Below are 22,590 nucleotides of genomic sequence, written 5' to 3' on the forward strand. Positions count from 1 at the left end.
TTTTGCGAATCTTGAGAAGAACTGCTCAATAGTTGACTCGATGATGTTTAAAAACAGCTTTTGAAGGTTTTGACAGTCTGTTCTGTCATCTTTTGGGAGGTCTTTGATGTGCCTCTTAAGGTTTGGGAAATATCTAAATCTCTCACCATCCACATCCCTCTTAAAACTTCCAGTTTCTTTACAAAAGCCTTTATGTAACCAAACATAACATCAAGTGTCTTGCCAGTTCCTTGTAATTTAACATTTAAGTCATTCATGTCTTTGGTCTTTAAGATAACTTGTTATGTAAAATTATTTATTTATCTAAGATGCACCTACACTGAATTTATCTGAAAAATAAAAAAGTCGATATTAAGAAAAAAAATTGTAAATGAAAGATTATAAGAGACGGTTTCGCGTGCCAGCAAAAGTTACTGGCGTGCCATGTTTGGCACGCGTGCCAGGGGTTTCCCACCCCTGTCCTAGGGCAATAGAAGCTAAAGAGAAAACAAACAAGTAGGACTCCATCAAAATTAAAAGCTTCTGCACAGGCCAAAACCGGTTTGGCTCAGTGGATAGAGCGTCGGCCTGCGGACTGAAAGGTCCCGGGTTCGATTCCGGTCAAGGGCATGTACCTGGGTTGCGGGCATATCCCCAGTGGGAGATGTGCAGGAGGCAGCTGATCGATGTTTCTCTCTCATCGATGTTTCTAACTCTCTATCTCTCTCCCTTCCTCTCTGTAAAAAATCAATAAAATATATTAAAAAAAAAAAAAGCTTTTGCACAGCAAAGGAAACCATCAAAAAAACAACAAGAAAGCCCACTGCATGGGAAAACATATTTGCCAATGTTATCACCAAAAAGGGTTTAAGCTCCAACATTTACAGGGAACTCATACAACTTAACAAAAGAAAGATAAACAACCCAATCAAAAAAAGGGCAATGGACCTAAATAGACACTTTTTGAAAGAAGACATAAGGAAGGCCAAGAGACATATAAAAACATGCTCAAAGTCACTAATCATCCGAGAGATGCAAATCAAAACAACAATGCGTACCATCTCACACCTGTCAGAATGGCTATCATCAACAAATCAGCAAATGACAAGTGCTAGAGAGGATGCAGAGAAAAAGGAACCCTCGTGCACTGCTTATGGGAATGCAGACTGGTGCAGCCGCTGTGGAGAACAGTATGGAGTTTCCTCAAAAAACTAAAAATGGAACTCCCATTTGACCCAGTGATCCCACTTCTAGGAATATATACCAAGAAACCAAAAACGCCAATCAGAAAGGATATATGCACCCCTATGTTCATAGCAGCACAATTCACCATAGCTAAGATTTGGAAACAGCCTAAGTGCCCATCAACAGATGAGTGGATTAAAAAACTGTGGTACATTTACACACGGAATACTATGCTGTGATAGAAAAGGAATTCTTACCATTTGCAACAGCATGGATGAAACTGGAGAGCATTATGCTGGTTGAAATAAGCCAGTCAGAGAAAGATAAATATCACATGATCTCACTCATTTGTGGAATATAATGAACAACATAAACTGATGAACAAAAACAGATCCAGAGACAGAGAAGCATCGATCAAACTGTCAAACCTCAGAGGGGAGGTAGGGGAGGGTGGGGTAAGGGGGCGAGATCAACCAAAGGGCTTGTATGCATGCATATAAGCCTAACCAATGGACACAGACACCAGGGCAGTGAGGACATGAGGGGGGTTTGGGGGGCCAATGGGGGGATAAGGACACATATGTAATACCTTAATCAATAAAGAAAAAAATTTAAAAAATAATAATAATAAAATTGAATCATATAGATTGTACTCTTTTTTGTCTGGTTTCTTTCATTCAGCATCATTATTTTGAGATTCACGTAGGTTTTTGCATTTATTAATTGTTCATTCTTTTGTATTGCTAAATAATATTCCACTATATGAAAATATCACCATTTATTTTTCCTTTTACCTGTTGATGAACATAGGTTATTACCAGATTTTGGTTATTACAAGTTAAGCTGTTATGAAGATGTATGTGTCTTTGCATGAACATAAAGCATAGCAATGTTAACATCGACACAGAATTCAAAGCAAAATGCATTAACTAAGACAAGAGAGAGCTTTATACAAGTATCCACCAAAAAAGATATTGGCGTCCTAGCTGGTTTGTTTCAGTGGATATAGTGTCGGCCTGCGGGCTGAAGGGTCGCAGGTTCAATTCGGGTCAAGGGCTCGTACCTTGGTTGCAGGCATGATCCCCAGCCCTAGTCGGGCATGTGCGGGAGGCAACCAATCAATGTGTCTTTCTCACATCAGTGTTTCTCTCTGTCTCTCCCTCTCCCTTACACTGTCTCTAAAAAATCAATGGAAAAATATCCTTGAGTGAAGATTAACAAAACAAACAAAAAATTTTTTTAAGATATTGGTAAAAAGCCTTTAAATAGCCTTCAAAGCAACTTTCTGTTGTTGTCAATGATCTATCCTGAACAAGACACCAAGCCCGGATGATTTTACAGGCAAGTTCTGCCAAACTTTAAAGAAATGAATAGTTCCCACCATTTTCTAATGGTTCCAAAGTGTAGGGAAAAATAACTTTGCAAATAAATTTTGTGAGGCTAGTACAACCCTCATCCAAAAACCTGGCAAAATGGCACCTAAAAACTACCCAAGAAAACTTCAATAACAAAGGGAGGGGAAAGCTATAAACCAATCCCCCTTATAAATATTAATTTAAAAATCTTAAGTAAAATGTCAGTAAGTTAAATTTGGCAATGGGTGTTGTTGTTTTTCAGTAAAACAAAGGGTGATATGAAGAAATCAACTGATATTCATTAATGAATTAAAGAAAGATGATTTTAAAGAATTTTTTCAAAAATTATTATTCATCCTGACTTAAATAAACAAACCTCTTTGTGAACTAATAATTAAAGAATATTTCCTCAATCTTATGATAAATAAGTTAGCTGGGTCTTTGTTTCTTTGTATTGTTCAAAGGCTTTTACAATTACTATGTATTTTCAAAGAAAAAATTCATTTCCATTGTAAAATAAAGAAAAAAACAAATCATGGTGGGCATAAATTGAAGGTACTTTAACAGCTGGTGAAGGTGGCACTGGAATATTCAAAGTGGAGATGGAAGAACTATCATACCATCACATTAAAATTTTTCATAATTAACGCAAAGCAGTTCATGTACATAAGCTCATTAATCTTCACACAATGTTGCTATTATAGAAAAACAGATTTCACATATGTCGGAGTAGCAAAAAAAAATGAGAGAAAATGGGATTCCACCAGTATGTCTTCTATCTCTATACCAAATTCCACTCAAAAAATCAGTCAAGAGACAAAAAATTCTACATTTTGTTTTTTTCCTTTTAATGAACGACCTCTGTGAACTGAGGAGGTAGAAAGGAGTGTAAAAGCAAAAAGATAAATGTCAACTATCTTGAAAAGACCAGAAGAAAGTGAAGAGGCAACAGTTTCATCCGGGAATACCAGAAACGTGAAAGTGAGCAAGATACATATGGCCTGGTTATAACATTCACCATAATTGCCTTTCTCTCAGCTCCATAAAATTGATCCTATTGCAGTTCTGTCCTGTACCGGGTTCCTCAGTCAATAAACTAAGAAGTGAATGAATAGCCTGAGTCCTGAGACCTCTTGGCCAATTTAGAACACGTCTCCCAAGTCATCATCTATTGGCCAATCTGACCCAAGACTTAGTCCCTCTGGTAATCCCTGAAAGACCATTATGACTGGGTCATAGCTTATCCCTGCCCTCTCCAATGTTGGGCAACTGGGCTTTTGCTATGATTTGTTCCCAAAATCTAACAATAATATAATTTTGCTATCCTCCTTGGCTTGTGCCAACCTCTTCCTGGACTATATAACGATTGCATATTACTAAAGTTGTGACGATTGTTCTGCCATCAACAGATTACCCACTGGTTCATACTTCACAGGGAAGGAGTCAATAGCTAAGTTTTTCACATAAAAGCCATATTATTGGATCGTTGGCTACAAACCATGTACAGATCCAAGCCTTAGAAATTATACAGGGGTGGGCAAAGTAGGTTCACAGTTGCTTGTATGAAAAATAATACAATAATAAAGAATAAATTCTATTTTGTGTACTCACAAATGTAAAACTACTTTTGCCAACCCCTGATTTAAGGAGATAAATGACTAGTTTAATAATCCAATAAGCCCTTTTATAAATACTACTCATTTTTTAATCCTTCCTGCTGAGTTCATGATAAAGAAACTCACTCTTTTTTCTTTAACCTTTTATATTGTCCTAATTCTTGTAGCTATTTGAAAGTCCTCAAATTTATGCAGTAATTTATAATATATAGATGGTGTCCATTAAAATTGAAGTTTTGCAGATATATTTGGAGAATATCAAAATGCAGTATTCTTAACATTTATATTTCCCAGAGCAAAATTTTACCTTATAAAGTTTATCAACGATTGGGGGAAATGGTAGTATGTATAACACTGTGGAATACTGAACTAATCTAGGCGGTATCTTCCAAAAATTACTAATGCGCAAAAATTTACTCTAATGGTGAGAGACTGAATAGAGAAATTATGGTTTATCCAAATGACAGGATTTCATGCAACCATTAAAAACCATGTTACAGGTAAATACTCAATTGATTCTGTAATTAATCACTAAAGAATATTAAATATATTCAGGACTTATTACATTAAAATGCAACTTATAAAATATACAGTTTGTGTGGTACATCTACACGATGAAATACTATGCTGCTCTAAAAAGGAAGGAACTCTTACCATTTGCAACGTCATGGATGGAACTGGAGAGCATTATGCTAAGTGAAATAAGCCAGTCAATAAAAGAAAAATACCACATGATCTCACTCATTCATGGATAATAAAGACCAGTATAAACTTTTGAACAATAATAGATACAGAGGCAGAGCTGCCTCAAACAGATTGTCAAACTGCAGCGGGAAGGCCGGGGAGGGTTGGGGGGCAGGAGGTAGGGGGGTAAGAGATCAACTAAAGGACTTGTATGCATGCATATAAGCATAATCAATGGACATAAGACACTGGGTGATAGGGGAGGCTAGGGGACTGTCTAGGGTGGGGGGATAAAATGGATACATATGTAATACCCTTTGTAATACTTTAAGCAATAAAAAATATATATATATACAGTTTGATCTCTATTTAAATATATATCGATATATAGATATACCTATATCTATATCTATATATCTATATATGTGACCAGGGAACTTATATGCATATATGCTTAGCCCATGGACACAGACAATAGTCTGGTGAAGGCCTGGGAGGGGCGGGTGCAGGATGGAGGGGTTCAATGGGGAAAAAACAAAGGGGACTTTCAACAATGAAGATACATTAAAATAAATACATAAATATATATGCCACATATCTACTCATATTACATCCATATATGGCTATATTCTACAAAGAAAACAAAGAGTCAGCAAAATATCTCTCTGGGAGATAAGAACATAGATTTTTTTCTTCTTTACTCTGGTTTATTTTCCATTTTTTCTATTAAAAATATAAATTTTCTTATGTACTCATAAGAAAAAATTACTTAAAATTTTTATAATTCAATAAACTTTTAAAGAATTGATTCTTCTTCAATCAGACTCAAACCTTAAAATATGATGTTAATATTGCCTGACAGGCATTATCCATTTGTTTCTACAAAGTTGTCCCTCTCCAAAACCCCAAACAAGTGCCATATTATACTTCCATGCATCCCACATTCTCCTTGGTCACTGGCAACTGCTGCTGCTATATTATCTCATCAACCCAGGCTTTATCCTCTTACCAGTTAACGACAAAAATTATCTCCTCTGCCAACCTTTCTCAAGTTCCTTATAAACTTTTAGATTCTGAAAAAATACCTCAGAAAATACTCCCCACACAACTCAATAGGCTGAGGAAGTAATAATGTTAAGACTTATGTTTAACGGCCCGGTGAGGCCGGGACAGCCCTGGTGAGGCCGAAACGCCCCGGTGAAGTCGGAATGGTCCCGGGGAGGTTGAAACGGCCCGGTGAGGTAGGGACGGCCCCAGTGAGGTTGGGACAGATAATGGGGACCAGAATAGACTGATGAACAGGGGTAGATACAGAGGCAAAGCAGCATTGAACAGACTGTCAAACTACAGTGGGAAGCCTGGGGAGGGTTTGGGGGGATGGGGGGGGGGGGCGGGGAGGGTTAAGAGATCAACCGAAGGACTTATATGCATGCATATAAGAATAACCAATGGACACAAGACACTAGGGGGTAGGGGAGGCCGGGGAAATGTCAAGGGGGGCGGGGGGGGGGGGGAGGAGACATATGTAATACTCTTTGTAATACTTCAAGAAATAAAAATTATTTTAAAAAATAAAATAAAATTTAAAAAATACTTATGTTTAAGTCATAACAATAAAATATACTACCAATACTACTGGACCCATACTATGGAGTATTTGGCAATAAAAAGGAATGGAATACTGATACATGCTACATGGATGAATCTTGAAAACATTATGCAAAGTGGAAGAAGCCAGTCACAAAAGACCACAAATTGTATGATTCCATTTATATAAAATGCCCAAAACAGGCAAATTTATGAGGTAAAAGTAGATCAGTGGTTGCTTAGGGCTGGGGAGGCAGAAGGGGGTACAATGGGGATTGACTGTTAATGGGCACAGGCTTCCTTTTAAGAGGTACAAACATAATTCTAAAATTAGATTGTGGTAAGGATTACACAGCCCTATAAACACAAAAAAAATGAATTGTATACTTTTAAATTGGTGAATTGTATGGTATGTGAATTAGATATCAAGAAAGCTATTTAAACTGTACTAAAAAAATACTACTGTAACTATTTCTTACAGCTACCATTGAATAGTTAGTATGTACAAGAAACCTTAGAGCCGAAACCGGTTTGGCTCAGTGGATAGAGCGTCGGCCTGCGGACTGAAAGGTCCCAGGTTCGATTCCAGTCAAGGGCATGTACCTGGGTTGCGGGCACATCCCCAGTAGGAGATGTGGAGGAGGCAGCTGATCGATGTTTCTCTCTCATCGATGTTTCTAACTCTCTATCTCTCTCCCTTCCTCTCTGTAAAAAATCAATAAAATATATTAAAAAAAAAAAAAAAAAAGAAACCTTAGAGACCTTATATCACCTGATGCCCACCAACTCTTCAAGGTCAATTTTTAACATTTAATAGAGATCAGAAAACAAGTTCATTGAACTTAAAATATTTACACAAAGTAACAGAGCTATTCAGGAATGGTGCCTAGATATATCATTCTAAAGGAATGTCTCTCTGAAGCCCATGTTTTCTAAACTATGCCTGTCATGCTCGCCATCAATGAGCATATTGGAAATAATTGGAATAAGAGTATCATGGACAAATGCCCTTAAAAGAGCAGGTATTTTGTTTTCTATCAGTGGTGGGAATAAGTTTTTTTGAGGCATCATTATAGGAAATAAGGCTTAAAAGGGTGAATGCCATTGTTATTTAATTCAAAAGCCACATCTAGAAGACAAATGACTCTGGAAAACAATTAAAAGTAATTAAGGTTATGTAATGTGTCCCTTCTCTTTCAGTTTATTCGGAGCTACATTGTACATGTCTTCAAGGTACAGACATCATCTGATTTGTCTTTCTTAACTCAATGCTTCTAGGGTGGTGAAGACTTGGGGGGGGGGGCGGTTTGAAAGGAGGGAGGGGAGAAAATGTAATAAAAAATGTACTTTTAAAAAAGTCAATGCTTCTAGAAATTCCTTGTTCTTTATTTAGATGAAATGCTAACAAAATATTAATATACAGAAATGATCACCATTTCTTTTAATCACATTAGGCAAAATAAATATTCCTTTATTTAGATTTTATTACTCATAGTTTTTATCCATACATTTAGAGGACTTTACAAACACTAACTTATTAGCCGTTCCAGAAAGGTAGTTGGATAAAAAAGGCAATTATATGAGGAAGAAATACAAATATGATACTAAAAGGACCGTATTTTGTGGCTTCATCTATAATGCAACTAACATTTAGTTGCTGTTATCCTGTTTGCTGCTGTAACAAATTATCACAAACTCAGAGGCTTAAAACAACACTAATATATTATCTTAAGCTCTGTAGGTCAGAAATTCGATACAGGACTCACTGGACTTAATTCAAGCCTGGCAGGGCTGCATTTCCTTCTAGGGCACTAGAAAATGTTTCCTGCCTTTTACATTCTAAAGAGGTTACCTGTGTTCCTTATCTCATGGCCCCTTCCTTCTTCAAAGCCAGTAAGTGGGTCAAGTTCTTCTATCATCATTCACTCTGATCTCCTTTTACCTCCCTCTTCCACTTTTAAGCACCCTTATGATTATATTGGGCCCATCCAAATAATCCAGGTAATCAATCTCATTTTAAAGTCCTTAATCCCATCTGCAAAGTCTTTTTGAAATTTAACAACATATTCACAGGTTCTGAAAATTATGACATTGACATCTTTGGGTGGCAATTATTTAGCCTACTACAGTTGTCTTTGTCTTCAAAAAAATCAGGATTATACACATAGTAAATTGAGCCTACAGTGGAGGGCTCAATTTGGGTTAAATACTAATGTTTTAAATAAAGAATGTAGAATTTGGGGTGAAAAATCTCTCCTTTCTGTTTTGTCAGATTTTTACTGGCATTCTATTTTGAAGATGAACCATAGATATGTGGGAATAACAGGAGAAATAGGGTGCCATTCAAACCCATGGGGAAAAAAAAAAGGAAAGATCTAAGTGAATCTGTCCATTTTTTATTTGAACAAAAACCTGAAAAAAGCTTATTTTGTATTTTCTATCTTTTCATATACATTGTTCTGCCTTGGCACTCAGAAAGTACCATTTACACAGCCTGTATCACATAATAGGATATTGTACTAATTCAAACTAGAGGAAAAGTGGCTGGGAAGACTATGCTTGAGCATACTAACCAGGAGTTTTTACGAACCTTTAAAATAAAATATCCAAATAATCATTATATATGTATATGTGGTTAAGCAGTCAAACATCTCCTTTTTGAAAGGCCTAAATTCAAAGTGAAATTATCTCACTATTTTTTTAATTCCCCAGAAAAATGCACTATCGCATGTTTAACATTTTCAACTTAGTTTTATATCTTTTCTGACTCCAAGACAGAAGAGAGATGTTTGAGGTACTCAAGTTATAGCCAGCATCTACCAATTCTTTGATTCGACTTTTTAAAGTATTTATGCTTGAATCTAGAATCCGAGGATTTTCAATTATTTGTGAAATGCTAATTTTTTCTTCTATGAGGCAATCTATTTTCTCATTAAACTTTTTCTCTCCCAAGAAGAGCATATCTAGATAGCTCAAGACAAACTTCTGTACCTCCTGTTCAGTGCACCCAAGAGAACACAGCTTCTCTTTGATATTTGTGTAGTTTCTTTTGGCACAGCCATTGGAAAGGTCTAGGATTTCAGCTCCTGGACCACATATCAGAACAAGCAGCTCCTCATTGTTCAGGTTGAAAGTTGACTGTAAAAACATAATGTTAGCTTTTATCCGTTTGGTGCTCTGAATTAAGATGAAAGGGTTTTTTAAAATTAGTTTCCTGACAAAATCTATGGGATGACTGTGACCTAAGGACAAACATACTTCCTGCAAAAATTCAACCATCTGTTTATTCAAATCAAGACTATTGGAGAAGGTACGTGGGGCATTGTTCAATAATCGACAAAGGCACGTCCGGGTCAATCCAACTGAGTAGAGAAACTTTATATTATTCTCCAGGTTTACGTTGTTATTGGACCGAAAAAATGATTCAGGAGAACGTTCCAAAATATCTACAATTTCAAGGTCCGATGTCATAATTGTTCTCCACAAATCCCACCGTTTTGAAAGATTTTCAGTTGTGCGTGTTAAGGCTCGTGGATATCTTGATATGATGCTAGCAATCACTTCTTGGCCAGCTCCTTTGGACAGAAGGAACATCTTCAGATCCTGCTCATTAATACCCGTCCTATTAAAAACTCCGGGCTGTCGTTTCTTGGCCATGTCAACATCTACTCCCATAGTAAGTAAGTTATTCAGTAGTCTATTCTTCAAAGGCTCACTGTCTTCATTATCAGACTTCACACCAAAAAACCTAAATGAAACTGACTTGAAGAGTATTTCTGGTGAAAATCGGGTCATCCAACATCTTGAGCCAAAGAGGAAGCGACTTCTCATATACAAGAGGTTTCGTGGTGCCAGAATGGTCAAGTAGCCCCAACCTTTTGGAATGCTGGGAAAACAACACAGACAATATCATATACTGTATTAAGTAGTTGAAAGACCATATTATGATCCTGTAAGTATCATGGTCCTTTCTATAAGAAGTTATTGGTAGCTCCAGTTCTCCTGGTGCTGTGGTAACAATTCAGCCACTGTATTTTCACTCTCTAGCCATTACTTCTAATTATCTAAATACCAGACTTCTTTGCCTCAGTTCTCACATCCTGGTTATCAAACTCTAAATTTACCCCTGAAAACCAACACCAGAATTCTTTTTTTTTTTTTTTGGGGGGGGGGGGGGGGTAAAGATTTGTTTTATTTCTACTGGGGAAAAGAGAATGATAAATAAAACTGTTCTCCAATTTGCTCTCCACTGTGTACAAACATACCCACACACATACAGAGAAATACACACACACCGAAAATAACCCAAACAAAAAGAAACCAAGAATCAAAAATCAAAACACCCTCAAACTGCACCAATACTTTGGATTTGACCAAAAGAATAGATCCTAGGAGGAAGTGCACAATGCAAAATCAAATGACTGAAAATGCTGAACAAACAGTATTATTAATATACAGAATATTTATATTTCTGAACTAGTAACAGTTGGTTCTCCATGTTTGTAAAATTTTGGAACCACATAGCTGATTTGTTAAATCTAGTCCATGCCAGCTTCCAAAAGCCAAAAAAGATTTTAGTTAGCTTCATTCTTTGATGCCTCATCAAAATTTTCTACAAGATCTAAAACATCACCATCTTCCTCGTGAATGTCTTCTGGTTTTGGTGCTTTGCTATCCGTCACTGTTCAGCTAACTTCCTAAGACTTGTGAAGCTGTCAGCACCAAACTGACTTAATATTCCAGGAAGCATTTCTGTGATTGGTTTGGTTTTTGCATGACTGATCATTGCAAAGGTGTTAGCAGAAAGGGAAGCTTGGACTTTGGGATTGTTGAAATGAATAACTGTTCCATCATCTTTAATCATGTTTACCTCTTCAATACCAGCTTTCCAGAAAACTCTGAAGTTTTCTGTCATCAGCTGTAGCTATTCTATGTACCACCTTCTTTCTGCAAGCCATACCCTTGTCCCCTATCTGGATCTGAGCCTGAAGTTTGGCTAACTTTTCTTGATTCGTGCTGTTGGTAAATCTGAGGCAGGGAGAGTCCTCCAACACCAGCATGCAGCAAGAGCAAGAGGGTTACCTCAGCGAGACACCAACACCAGAATTCTTAATTTGCACCATAAACACACTTTTCTAGATTCATGGCACTCTTTAAATCCAGGCTATTGTTAGAGCCTAATCCTTAACTCTGGTCAACAACAACTGCTCCCATTCTCCTCAATTTACATTATTGTCCGCTTGGTTGTAACCCAACAACTCCAAACCAATGTGCATCTTCCAAATGATCTAGTTGGGATATTTAATCCAAATAATACACCACACATGGAACTGTGCTGCAAGATGACATGTTTAAAAGTTACTTTTACCATTCTCCCCAGGCCACCACGTTACAAAAGATGAGCCCAGGGCTCTCTGCATCAGTTTCACAACACATATAACTTTGTGCAAGTGGTTAAAACCTCAATATCTAATTTTCTTGATCATTCAGAAATGAGTCATGAAATGTATGAACTGCTACATGCTACATGGTAACAATCATAAGTCCCTAGTAAAGTGAGCATCTATTTATAGGAAATATTTTATGAGGAAAGCAACAAAGATTATTCTTATCAGATAATTTATTTTCCTAAACTACTTATGGTCTGAATCATACAATAATACATATATTTTTTAAATTGTACTTTATCCTTTTCAGACTACACAGCTGTGATGAACTTAGATTTTATTCCTAATTACTTATAATGGGCTCTTATCACTTAAAAGAGGCCCTTTAATTAAGCATAAAATAGAAAATAGAGCTAAATGATTTCAACTCACCACTAATATCTTTGGACTTGAGATACTGCTTTCAAGATCAACATCATAAAAGCCTCTCTGCGCCTATCCTTTTAATTATTCCAATTTAACAAGAATTTAGATTATGCCTACAGACCGGGAACATTCCTATAGCTCAAATAATCTAAAGATCCTCAAAGAATCGGAAAAATATTCCCAAAGTATGGAATCAAATAGCATTCAAACAAAAGTGCAGACTGCTCACAAGGTAAACATCAAACAAAAGCACATATTAGACTGCCCTATACTTTGAATTCACTATTCTTCACTTCTCCATAATGCTACATGCTACCATGGAATTATACACTCTCCCAAAAATGCATGAATTTAGAAACTTAAAAAATAAGGTCCTCTAACTAAAGCAGTGGTTCTCAACATGTGGGTCACGACCCCTTTGGGGGTCGAACAACCCTTTCACAGGGGTCGCCTAAGACCATCGGAAAACACATATAAAATTACATATTGTTTTTGTGCTTAATCACTGTGCTTTAATTATGTTCAATTTGTAACAATGAAAATACATCCTGCATATCATGTATTTACATTAGGATTCATAACAGTAGCAAAATTACAGTTATGAAGTAGCAACGAAAATAATTTTATGGTTGGGGGTCACCACAACATGAGGAACTGTATTAAAGGGTCGCAGCATTAGGAAGGTTGAGAACCACTGAACTAAAGGAAGGCTTTACATTGCCCAAATCAAAAATTTGCTCTTCCAGACGCTCAAGGGTGACCTCTACTGACTAATCAGACAGAACACTGACAGCTATGGATAAGACCAGTACTTTAAAAAGAGGGGTAGCAATACGATCCAAGGGAATGTAGGAACAAACAGTAAAATTCCAACTTATATTTGCCTCGGCCTTTTAAAATTTCTACTTTCTGTATTATAAAATGTATACAATATATACTGTAAGACATGTACCTAACTCACCAGTAAATAAAATATAAATATATTGAAGGTCCATGTATAAACCTTTCTTGGAGAGAATACACAATCAAAGAAAGCCTGAAGGCTACTACTCTAGAGAACACACCCTCAAACAGGGTTGAACAAACCACAGAAAGCTCAAAAGAAACTGTATTAATGACAGACTAAAAGAAAGTGAAAATATATGCCAAGTTTCTTAACAAAAGTGCATTCAGGGCCCTGACCTGTTTGGCTCAGTGGATAGAGCGTCGGCCTGCGGACCGACGTTCCCAGGTTCGACTCCAGTCAAAGGCATGTACCTTGGTTGCAGGCACATCCCCAGTAGAGGGTATGCAGGAGGCAGCTGATGGATGTTTCTCTCTCATCGATGTTTCTGACTATCCCTCTCCCTTCCTCTCTGTAAAAAAATCAATAAAATATATATTTTTTTTAAGTGCATTAAGGTTTCTCCTGAATCTCATAGGTGGATTTTATGTCTTTTTTTAAATTATTTCATAATACCCTCTCCATGGAAATATCTTCCACACAAATTAACATGTCCAAAACCAAAATGAGCATCTTTCCCAGCCCCCAAACTAGACCTCCTCTGATTAATGAAATCATTATCACTAACCTGAGTCATTCATGATAAAAATACAAAAGCTTTGCTTTCTCTCCCTTCCTCAACCTATCATCAAATCATGTATTCTGCTTGTTCATCATCTCTGAACTCCAACCCCTCTACTCTTTGCTTTTCATTCACCCAGACTATAATAGCCACTTAACTTGCTTCTCTAACATCTGTCACTCAAAACTTCCATCATAGTATACTTGTAAAACAAGTATGTAATTATGTCCCTCATTTCCTGATTAAAGATCTCCGTAGCTCTCCCCTACAAAGTAAAATCTTCAGACTGACCTTCAAAGCCCTCACCACACAGTTCCACCTATCTTTCTAGCTAGTTTCTATTCTACAACTTCACCACTAGGCACCACTGCCTCTCAAACCTCTGGTCCTAAACATCCTTGTCCACTCTTGTCTCCCTGCCTTCTTAAGATATCTCTCAGAAAGGCCTATCATCCTGATGTCTATCCATAGTACAAGATCCCATTCAAACACTACCTTCCTACAAATCTTTAACTAAACAAGTATATATTGTTGAAGTGAAGCATTTATTTTATAATTACTTATTACTAGGGAATCTACACTATTTCTATGGGGGGGGGAGCTCAGTTGGACTTAGAATTGGCAACTAAAATTTGGTTTTGACTACAATACTATACATGCAATAAGTTGACCCAAAATATATTATGAACAGTCTCAGCGAAGCTTAATACAATGTTACTTAATATCAAATGTTGGTGAGCATATGAGGAAATGGGAGAAATTCTCAAATATCACTGCTTGAAGAGAATTTGGTACCCTCCATCATATCCTTTAAGCCAACATTTCCACTTCTGGGAGATTATCCAAGACAAGAATACACATTATTATGAAAAGGATTATCATCATAATACTATTTGCTATTGACAAAAAGAAGGAACCCAATGTCCCCAAAAGAATGACTAATAAGTTATGGTACAACTATGCAATAAAATACTATACAACCTCCTTTTTAAAAATGAGGCAGATCTAACACAATGGAAAGATGTCCAAAGTGTTTTAAGTGGCAAACAGCATAATGGTATGAGTAGGGTAATATGCAGAAAGAGAGAAAAAAATGGAACAAAACAGTTATCTCTGACAGATTAATGGCAGCTATGTACTAATTCTGAAATATTAAAATATTAATTTATATGTTTATTGCAATCTGATATTAAATTTTAAAAAATTAAAATTGTCTTGGGAGTACAAAAACATAATAGAACAATATATATTACCTTTACCTATTTTTCAGTTTTCAACACAAAAATGTTAAACCTGATAAATATCAATGCTACTTTACTCTTTTAGCACCCAATTTCCATCCAAAATACTCCCCTTACATCTAGTAAGGTGAATAAATATTTAAACAGCCTAATGCAAGAAGTATCAACTGCCTCAATCTACAAGTTTCAAAAATAATTAATACTCCATAATGTATTTCAATCTCAAATTAACGTTTTTAATGAGCCAAAACCATTATTGCTAGAGGTGAAATCCAAAATTTAAAAATACACTGAAAATCTGTGTACCTACAACTTGTATGGTCTAAGGAATAAAAGAGGTTTTACACTGCCCTCTGCTCTTTTAATGAAATGGCTAATGCCTGGCCCTAGGGTACCACATTCCAGTGGGCCTTCTTTCCACAAAACAAGCAGTTCAGAGACCTTTACAACAATGCATTTCTCACCTCATTTGTCTTAAGAGGACTTCTGCATTCCTCCAGAAAAAAGCTGGAAAATAGTTGTCCCTAAAAATGGCCAAAAAGAGGGGAGTGGGGGAGGGGGAAGAAGTTACAAAATATTGTCAGGACTTCGCAATACAGAAGAAAGAGTTCCATCCCACCTAGCGCCGCAGGTGCATAACCTCATGAGATGCATAACCTTCCTGCACACTAAACATCTCAGAGATATTGAGAAGAAAAGGCAAGTACAGGCCTGAATGTGATCGGAAAAGGTAGCAGAATGACGAATGATCTGTAAAACCAAAACTAACTGCTTCACGTCCATTGTCTTAAACTCCACAAATTAAAAAGTAGGCTTTAACCCCGAAATTCCAAAGCGCCGACTTTTCTTACTAGCTTCTCTTAGCTAGGTGAAGCGCAAGTTGGAACCCAGGGGAGCCTGTAGATCAAAACTAAGGTTAATTCCACCGGTTCCATTCCACGGACTCCTCCCATCCCTCCGCCTCCCACAAGGACAACAGTGCAAAGAGCTGCGCGGGACCTGGGCGCCGCGATACCTCAAAGTCACCCGCACCCGCTTCTTAAAGCAAAAAGCACAGCCGCAAAGCCAGCAACGGCAACTCGGACTGTACCGAAGAACCAGAGAGCGCTTTACTTCCGCCTCCGGAAGCGGAAATTCACGAACTTCCGGCCACGGGCCCGCGCGGTGACGTCACCACCTTGCGTGCCCCCGCGGCCCGGGGGCCGCCCTCCGTAAACCAACGCGAGAAGCCCAGCAGGGGGCGGCAGAAGACCGCGGTAAGCGCGGGGAGCCCACAGCTGAGGCGGGCTTGGGGCGGGGTGGGCGGGGCCGGGAGCCTTCCGGGTGCCCGGGCCGGCGGCCGAGAGTTGCTGCGGGGTCTCAGTGCTTTCTGGCGACGAGCGGCGAGCAAGTCCCTATCATATAAACGAATGTTGCGGCCTGATGGGGTGACTACGCCTATTCATGTGACTCACGTGACGCCGAGGAACACTTTGGCGTTTGGTGCCGAAAAACACCTGCGATGAGAGGCTCATAAACAGCCCCGGATTCTTTCTTTTCTGAGCCACCTGCTGGAGTGTGGCTGCTGGACCGACATCAGGCTCAGCCCGCAGGCTCGGGGAGCAGTTCTAATAAACTTCTGTTTAACTGCTGGCAGCACGACTGCTCCCTGGTTCGTATTAAACTGTGCCGGGTTCGGGCTGTTTGAAGTCTCAGAGCCGAAACTATCCCCACCGCCGGTGCGAGTGTGGCACCTTGGGGGGCGTCGCCTCCGTCTTCCTGGTCGGGTCGCTCCCCTGGGGCTGGTGACAATGGAGATCAAGTTTCAATTGGAGGCGATTCTGCTGTTCCCTCCTGTAAGAGAGAGCTTATACTCAGATGAGTGAGATCGTCAGGCCGCCCGGTTACATAACGGAGGACGCGGTGGGCCTCAGAGAAGCACATGGGGCGAGAGGGTTGGTCCTGAATTTCCCGGCCAGAAGCGCTGACTGCATTGCCCTCCTCTGGGGGGCGGATGTACACAACGGGAGCGTGTTCTTCACCCCATTCCTGCGCCAAGGAGCCAATTAAAGTTTAGTCCTCACTCTCTCCCTTAGATCACGCCCCGCTGCTTTGTTATTGTCACTTCGTGCTGAATTAACTCTCTGTTTTGTTGGCTGATCAGAATGAAGATTAACTTTGGGGTCTTAAATTACTAATAATCAGTCTGCTGGTAAGTGAAACTACTTCCTGCAGTTAGTTCCCTCAGGTGAAAATTAGCCCTGAAAAATTAGAAACGACCTCTTTATTTCGATTTCTAAAATCTATTTCTGTATATGGAAGGAGCTCCTATACCTGAGGTAATATTTACTATTATATATTAATATAAAAATTATATACACAAATATATAAATATTTTAAGTAGAAGCTGCTTTACAATCAGACTGTAAAACAATAAAATATTTTTTTTTAAGTCCCCACCGGAGGACATGCTTAAGTTTGAGCGATACCTTGTAGGTAAGGGAGAATGGTTCTTTTGAAAATAAATTCTGTATTTCCTCTCCAAAATTCTCAGATTACAAATATTTTTTAATATTTATTTCATTTATTTCAGAGAGAAGAAGGGAGAGGGAGAGAGAAATAGAAACATCAATAATGAGAGAGAGCCCTACCTGGTTTGCAGGCTCAGTGGGTAAAGCGATGGCCTGTGGGCTGAAGGGTCCCAGGTTCGATTCTGGTCAAAGGCACATGCCTGGGTTGCAGGCCTGGTCCCCACAGGGGGCAGGTAGGAGGCAGCCGATCAATGATTCTCTCTCATCATTGATGTTTCTATCTTTCTTTCCCTCTCCCTTCTACTCTGAAATCAATAAAAATATATTTTTAAAATAATAATAATAATAATGAAAGAGAATCATTGATCGACTGCCTCCCACAGACTCCCCACGGGGGACTGAGCCTGCAACCTGGGCATGTACCCTGACTGGAAATCAAGCTGTGACCTCTTGGTTCATGGGTCCACGCTCAACCACTGAGCCACACCCGCCAAACTACAAATATATTTTAAATGCATATTATAAAACACTGAAAAGAATAACAACAAAAGTATAATAATGATTGGACTGGGATGGTGTATTATCAACTACTTTTTTTCCCTTCTCATATTTTGCCAAAGAAGTTTACTTTTTAATGATTTGTTAATATTGTCATTACCTTCAATAAAAGCAATGCCAACTCCCTCAGTCATTGGTGGTGTGTTATGGCAGAGCCTGTATATACCTTGTCTATATTTTATTCATTGACTTAATATTTATTGAGCACCTACACTTCCAGGCCCTGTTTTCAGGATGGGGGAAAACAAAATAAAGCCCCTGCCTTCCAGGACCTCTTTTCCAATGGTAGGTCTCACTCAGCCCGAGTGTCTGCTCCTCTACATGTCCTCCCCCCGCCCCCTCATCTTCCCTCCCGGGTCATGGCTGACCCAGGCCCTACTAAACCGATGTAATTAAGAAAAAGAAAATGTGCCCTGACCGGTTTGGCTCAGTGGATAGAGTGTCGGCCTGTGGACTGAAAGGTCACAGGTTCAATTCCGATCAAGGGCATGTACCTTGGTTGCAGGCACATCCCCAGTGGGGAGTGTGCAGGAGGCAGCTGATCGATGTTTCTCTCTCATCGATGTTTCTAGCTCTCTATCCCTCTCCCTTCCTCTCTGTAAAAAAATCAATAAAATATATTTTAAAAAAAGAAAAAAGAAAATGTGGTTGGAAACACTGACAGGGAGGTGGGGGCTGTGAGTAAGAGAAGACCTGAAGCAAGGAGTAAGCGATGATGAAACAACAAAGAGGAAAAGAGATGAGGTGAAGCCATCACAATATGGTGGAGGGGAGTTTATTTTTAGAAGCTATTCTAAAGTTTTCATCTTTCTGGGATTTTTATAGATGCAAAAGTAATTCCATTTTTACGTCAAATTTATATTGTCAGATATCTTGGCTAGAGGCCTAGTGCACGAAATTCGTGCACTAAGGGGTGGGAGGTTCCTCAGCCCAGCCTGCACGCTCTCCAATCTGGGACCCCTTGGGGGATGTCTGACTGCCAGTTTAGGCCTGATCCCACAGGCCTAAACATCCCTCTCATAATCAGGGACTGCTAGCTCCTAGCCGCTTCTGCCTACCAGCCTGATCACCTGCTCCCCTGCCTAACTGCTCCCCTGCTGGACTGATTAACACCTAACTGCTCCCCTGTCAGCCTGATCGCCCCCAACTGCCCTCCCCTGCTGGCCTGATGGCCCCCAACTGCCCTCTTCTGCTGGCCAATTTAGTTCTGATTGTCAGTTTCTATGCCAGTCAGCATCAAGAGCTCCACCTCCTAGGCAGCCATTGGCTCCTCACAGTTGACCCAGATTTTATTCTGATTGGTCAGTTTCTATGGGCCTATCAACAAGGCCTGATCAGAAAGGCAGGGCTGATCAGCAGTCCCAGTGGAGGCCTGGAGAGAAATGGAGGTGGGGCTGCTGACCAGGCCGGGAGCTAAAGAGAGAGGCAAGTACTGATCAACAGCTGCCACAGAGGCTACAGATCAGACCCTGCTTCTCTCTTTAGGCCTCTCCCTGGGCCTGATATGCAGCCCCCTCAGCAGTCAGTGCTGGGTCACCATGACTGCAGGACTGACTTCCGGTTGGTCGAGCCTCCTGGTCATTGCGGGTGTGACGGACCCAGGGTTTTTATATATTAGGATTACATTTCTCTTTCTTGTCTAAAACTTTGGTGATATTAGATGGTATATGTGTCTTTAAATGACCATGCTTGGGAAAAGAAAAGGTTGCCAAGTCTGAATTGGAGCATCTCCTCTACCCTTTTTAATCCAGAAGTCTGAAGCCTACACTCTGAAGCCCTCCCTTCATGAATTGGACACTCAGGGGAGTGGCTGAAGGTCACGTTTGAATACAGAACATATGCTACACTCAGAAACACCTCTGACCTAAGGGTTTTTTAACTGTGCCAAATCCCCTCTGCTCAGGAAGTGTCCTGTTTTTCACACAAATAGAGTTCTGGCAAGACACAGCCCCTCCATTGACCACTCATGTTTGAATCTCAGCAAACCCAATTAAGGTCAGAAAGGAAGTGGCCCTCCATCCCCCACCTTCCACCCAATACAACCCCCACAGACTCCTAGACTCAAAAGACCACAGGTGGGGAACCTTTTTTCTGCCAAGGGCCATTGGATGTTTATAACATCATTTGCAGGCCATACAAAATTATCAACTTAGAAATTAGCCTGCTGTATTTGGTCAAACATCTAATTAACTGACCCTAATGCCGTGGCAAGGCCAGACGAAATGATTTTTCAGGCTGTATATGGCCCCAGCCCACAGGCCGGATGTTCCCCATCCCTGCAAAAGACAAATGAATACCCTACCCCACATCAACTTCCTAGACAGACCTACCAGTGACCTATCAGTCTCACTTGAGGGCCCTCAGAGGAACATCAAGTCTCTTCTCCCACTCTCTCTTGGCTGCGGCTGTTTTGTTTGTATATGAAAACAAATGAAAAGACTATAAATTGCTTAAGGTGAACAAAAGCAGTAAAGTTATAGTCACAGGTTAACACTCTTAATGTTTGCAAACAAACCAAAAAAGCTAGCATAATTTTCCCCCTTTTTAAAACAACTGCTTTTTAACAGCCTTCGAGTTCTTAGGATTTTATTGCTGGTTACTTTCTTTCTCTGAAATGTGCCTGACCAGGGTCTAGAGAGACTTCAAGAGTCAGCTTTCCTACTCCCACACTCATTACCACAAGAGTCTGTGGCAAGGAAATGGATACTTCGCCTGGCAAATTTGCTGATTCCAGACCTGATATGATCCTGGCTTCCCGTAGTAGTTGGATCGCCACTGTCAGCAGCACAGAGTTGGCCAAGAGAAACACAGCAATCACTTGAGATCCCATTAAGTCTCAGTCCCAATCAGCCTGGTGAGTTTGAATACCTTTAGGGTTGTTTCAGCTACAGTATCATGCCTTCAATGAAGTGATTCTTAATCACTAGTAGAAAATGTTATCCTAGTGTAGTAGAGAAGCAAATAATCACAAAATGGAAAAATATCTTCCTTGTTCAAACATCCATATACCTGTAACTTAGTTTGTTAACTTAAAGTCATCCAAAGAATATGAATTTTGAGAGAAATTACATAGAAGAAGAAACTATTAATAATCTTTGAAAACATTCATATAATACTATCTGCCAGGCACTACTATTCTATACTTCACCTATATTAATTCATTTTTAAGACTCTGATAGAAATAACATTATCTCCATTTTACAGATTAGAAAACTGAGACAGAGGCTTGGTAACTTGCCCAAGCTCACACAGCCAGTAACTGGAACCTAAGAAGTCCAGCTCCGGAGTCTATCATAATTGCAGTGCTTTGCTGACACTCAGAGAGAAGCAATATTTTAATTCACTATAGAAACTACAAAAATAGTAATGTTTATAGAAAATTGAAAAAGAAGGCAAAAAATTCACCCATAATTCAATCACTTAGAAATAACCACTATTTACATTTTATTTATATCCTTTTAGTTTATTTTCTTGAAGGATATTCCTATGCATAACTTTTTTCCTTAGTCAGCCAATGAGGTAGGTATAATTTTGTAGATGAGGAAACTGAGATTTAGATAAAGTGACTTTTTCAAGATAAAGCTAATGCGTGTGGAACCAGGATCTCAACCCAGGTTGCTTCTTTCAGAACCTGTACTCCTAACCCCTGGCTTATACTGTATTTGAGTTTACATTTTTTTGTCACACTTAAACAGTCCTTTTCCATTTTAAGTTTATGAAGAACAGTCATCCATATTTTCATTCAGTACTTTATTATTTTTCCTTTTTTCCCTTTAAGTCTTTGAATCATTTGGATTTTATTTTGGGATAAGAAACAAGAAAGAGATTCAATTCTGTTTCCTTTCCAAATTGCTAGTCAATTGTTCCAACATCATTTAATGAATACTTTCTTTGCACACAGCTTTGAAGTGTCACCTTTATCATATACCAAATATACCATTTTTTAATTACTGCATTCCACTTTGAAAGATATTTCTTAAGGTTCTATTGTGATAATCTAGCTTAAGGGTAGACATGAAGAAAGGAAAGTAGGTTTCAGCCTGGTGTTATGAGAATTTTCCTTTATAGATGAATTTTTCCCCCTAAAAAATAAAGGTCAGGATTCAGGTGAGCATATTTTATCTCAAACTCTACAGTTTTTATAGAAATATGAAAAACAGAAACTAAGCTTGGAGGAATATTAATGATTCTCTTGTCCAACCCCCTTATGTATAAGTAAGGTAACTGAGGCCCAAAATGGTAAAAATTACTTAGCTAGCATTGCTAGGTACTGTCTGTATTATACAGGTTTCTTTCAGTAGCTAGTGACAGAAATACAACACAAGCTAATTCAAACAAAAAAGATTGAGGAATTTTTCTCTCAGTTTATCTCTCTATATAGGTCTTATTCTCACAGGTTCTTCCATGGAACAAGATATATGACAAGTATCTCTAAGGTTATGTCCTTTTAACTGGAAACTCCAGCTTCTAATTCTTAGTCTTGAACATAAAACCCAT

General features: G+C 38.9%; 1 protein-coding gene and 1 pseudogene across 1 annotated transcript; both read right to left on the reverse strand.

The window, feature by feature from the left end:
• Positions 1–7,771: 7,771 nt before the first annotated feature.
• On the reverse strand, positions 7,772–16,153 carry MTERF1 (mitochondrial transcription termination factor 1). The gene is made up of 4 exons (XM_059712257.1): positions 16,041–16,153; positions 15,803–15,922; positions 15,490–15,549; positions 7,772–10,292 (listed from the first exon to the last, which is right to left on the reverse strand). Exons 3-4 carry the CDS (start codon positions 15,492–15,494, stop codon positions 9,128–9,130), a joined length of 1,170 nt encoding a protein of 389 aa, XP_059568240.1. The 5' UTR covers positions 15,495–15,549; positions 15,803–15,922; positions 16,041–16,153; the 3' UTR covers positions 7,772–9,127.
• Positions 10,584–15,475, reverse strand: LOC132242924 (transcription factor BTF3 homolog 4-like; annotated as a pseudogene).
• Positions 16,154–22,590: the final 6,437 nt, after the last annotated feature.

The sequence above is a fragment of the Myotis daubentonii genome, chromosome 10 (genome assembly GCF_963259705.1).
Source record: "Myotis daubentonii chromosome 10, mMyoDau2.1, whole genome shotgun sequence".
NCBI lineage: Eukaryota > Metazoa > Chordata > Mammalia > Chiroptera > Vespertilionidae > Myotis > Myotis daubentonii.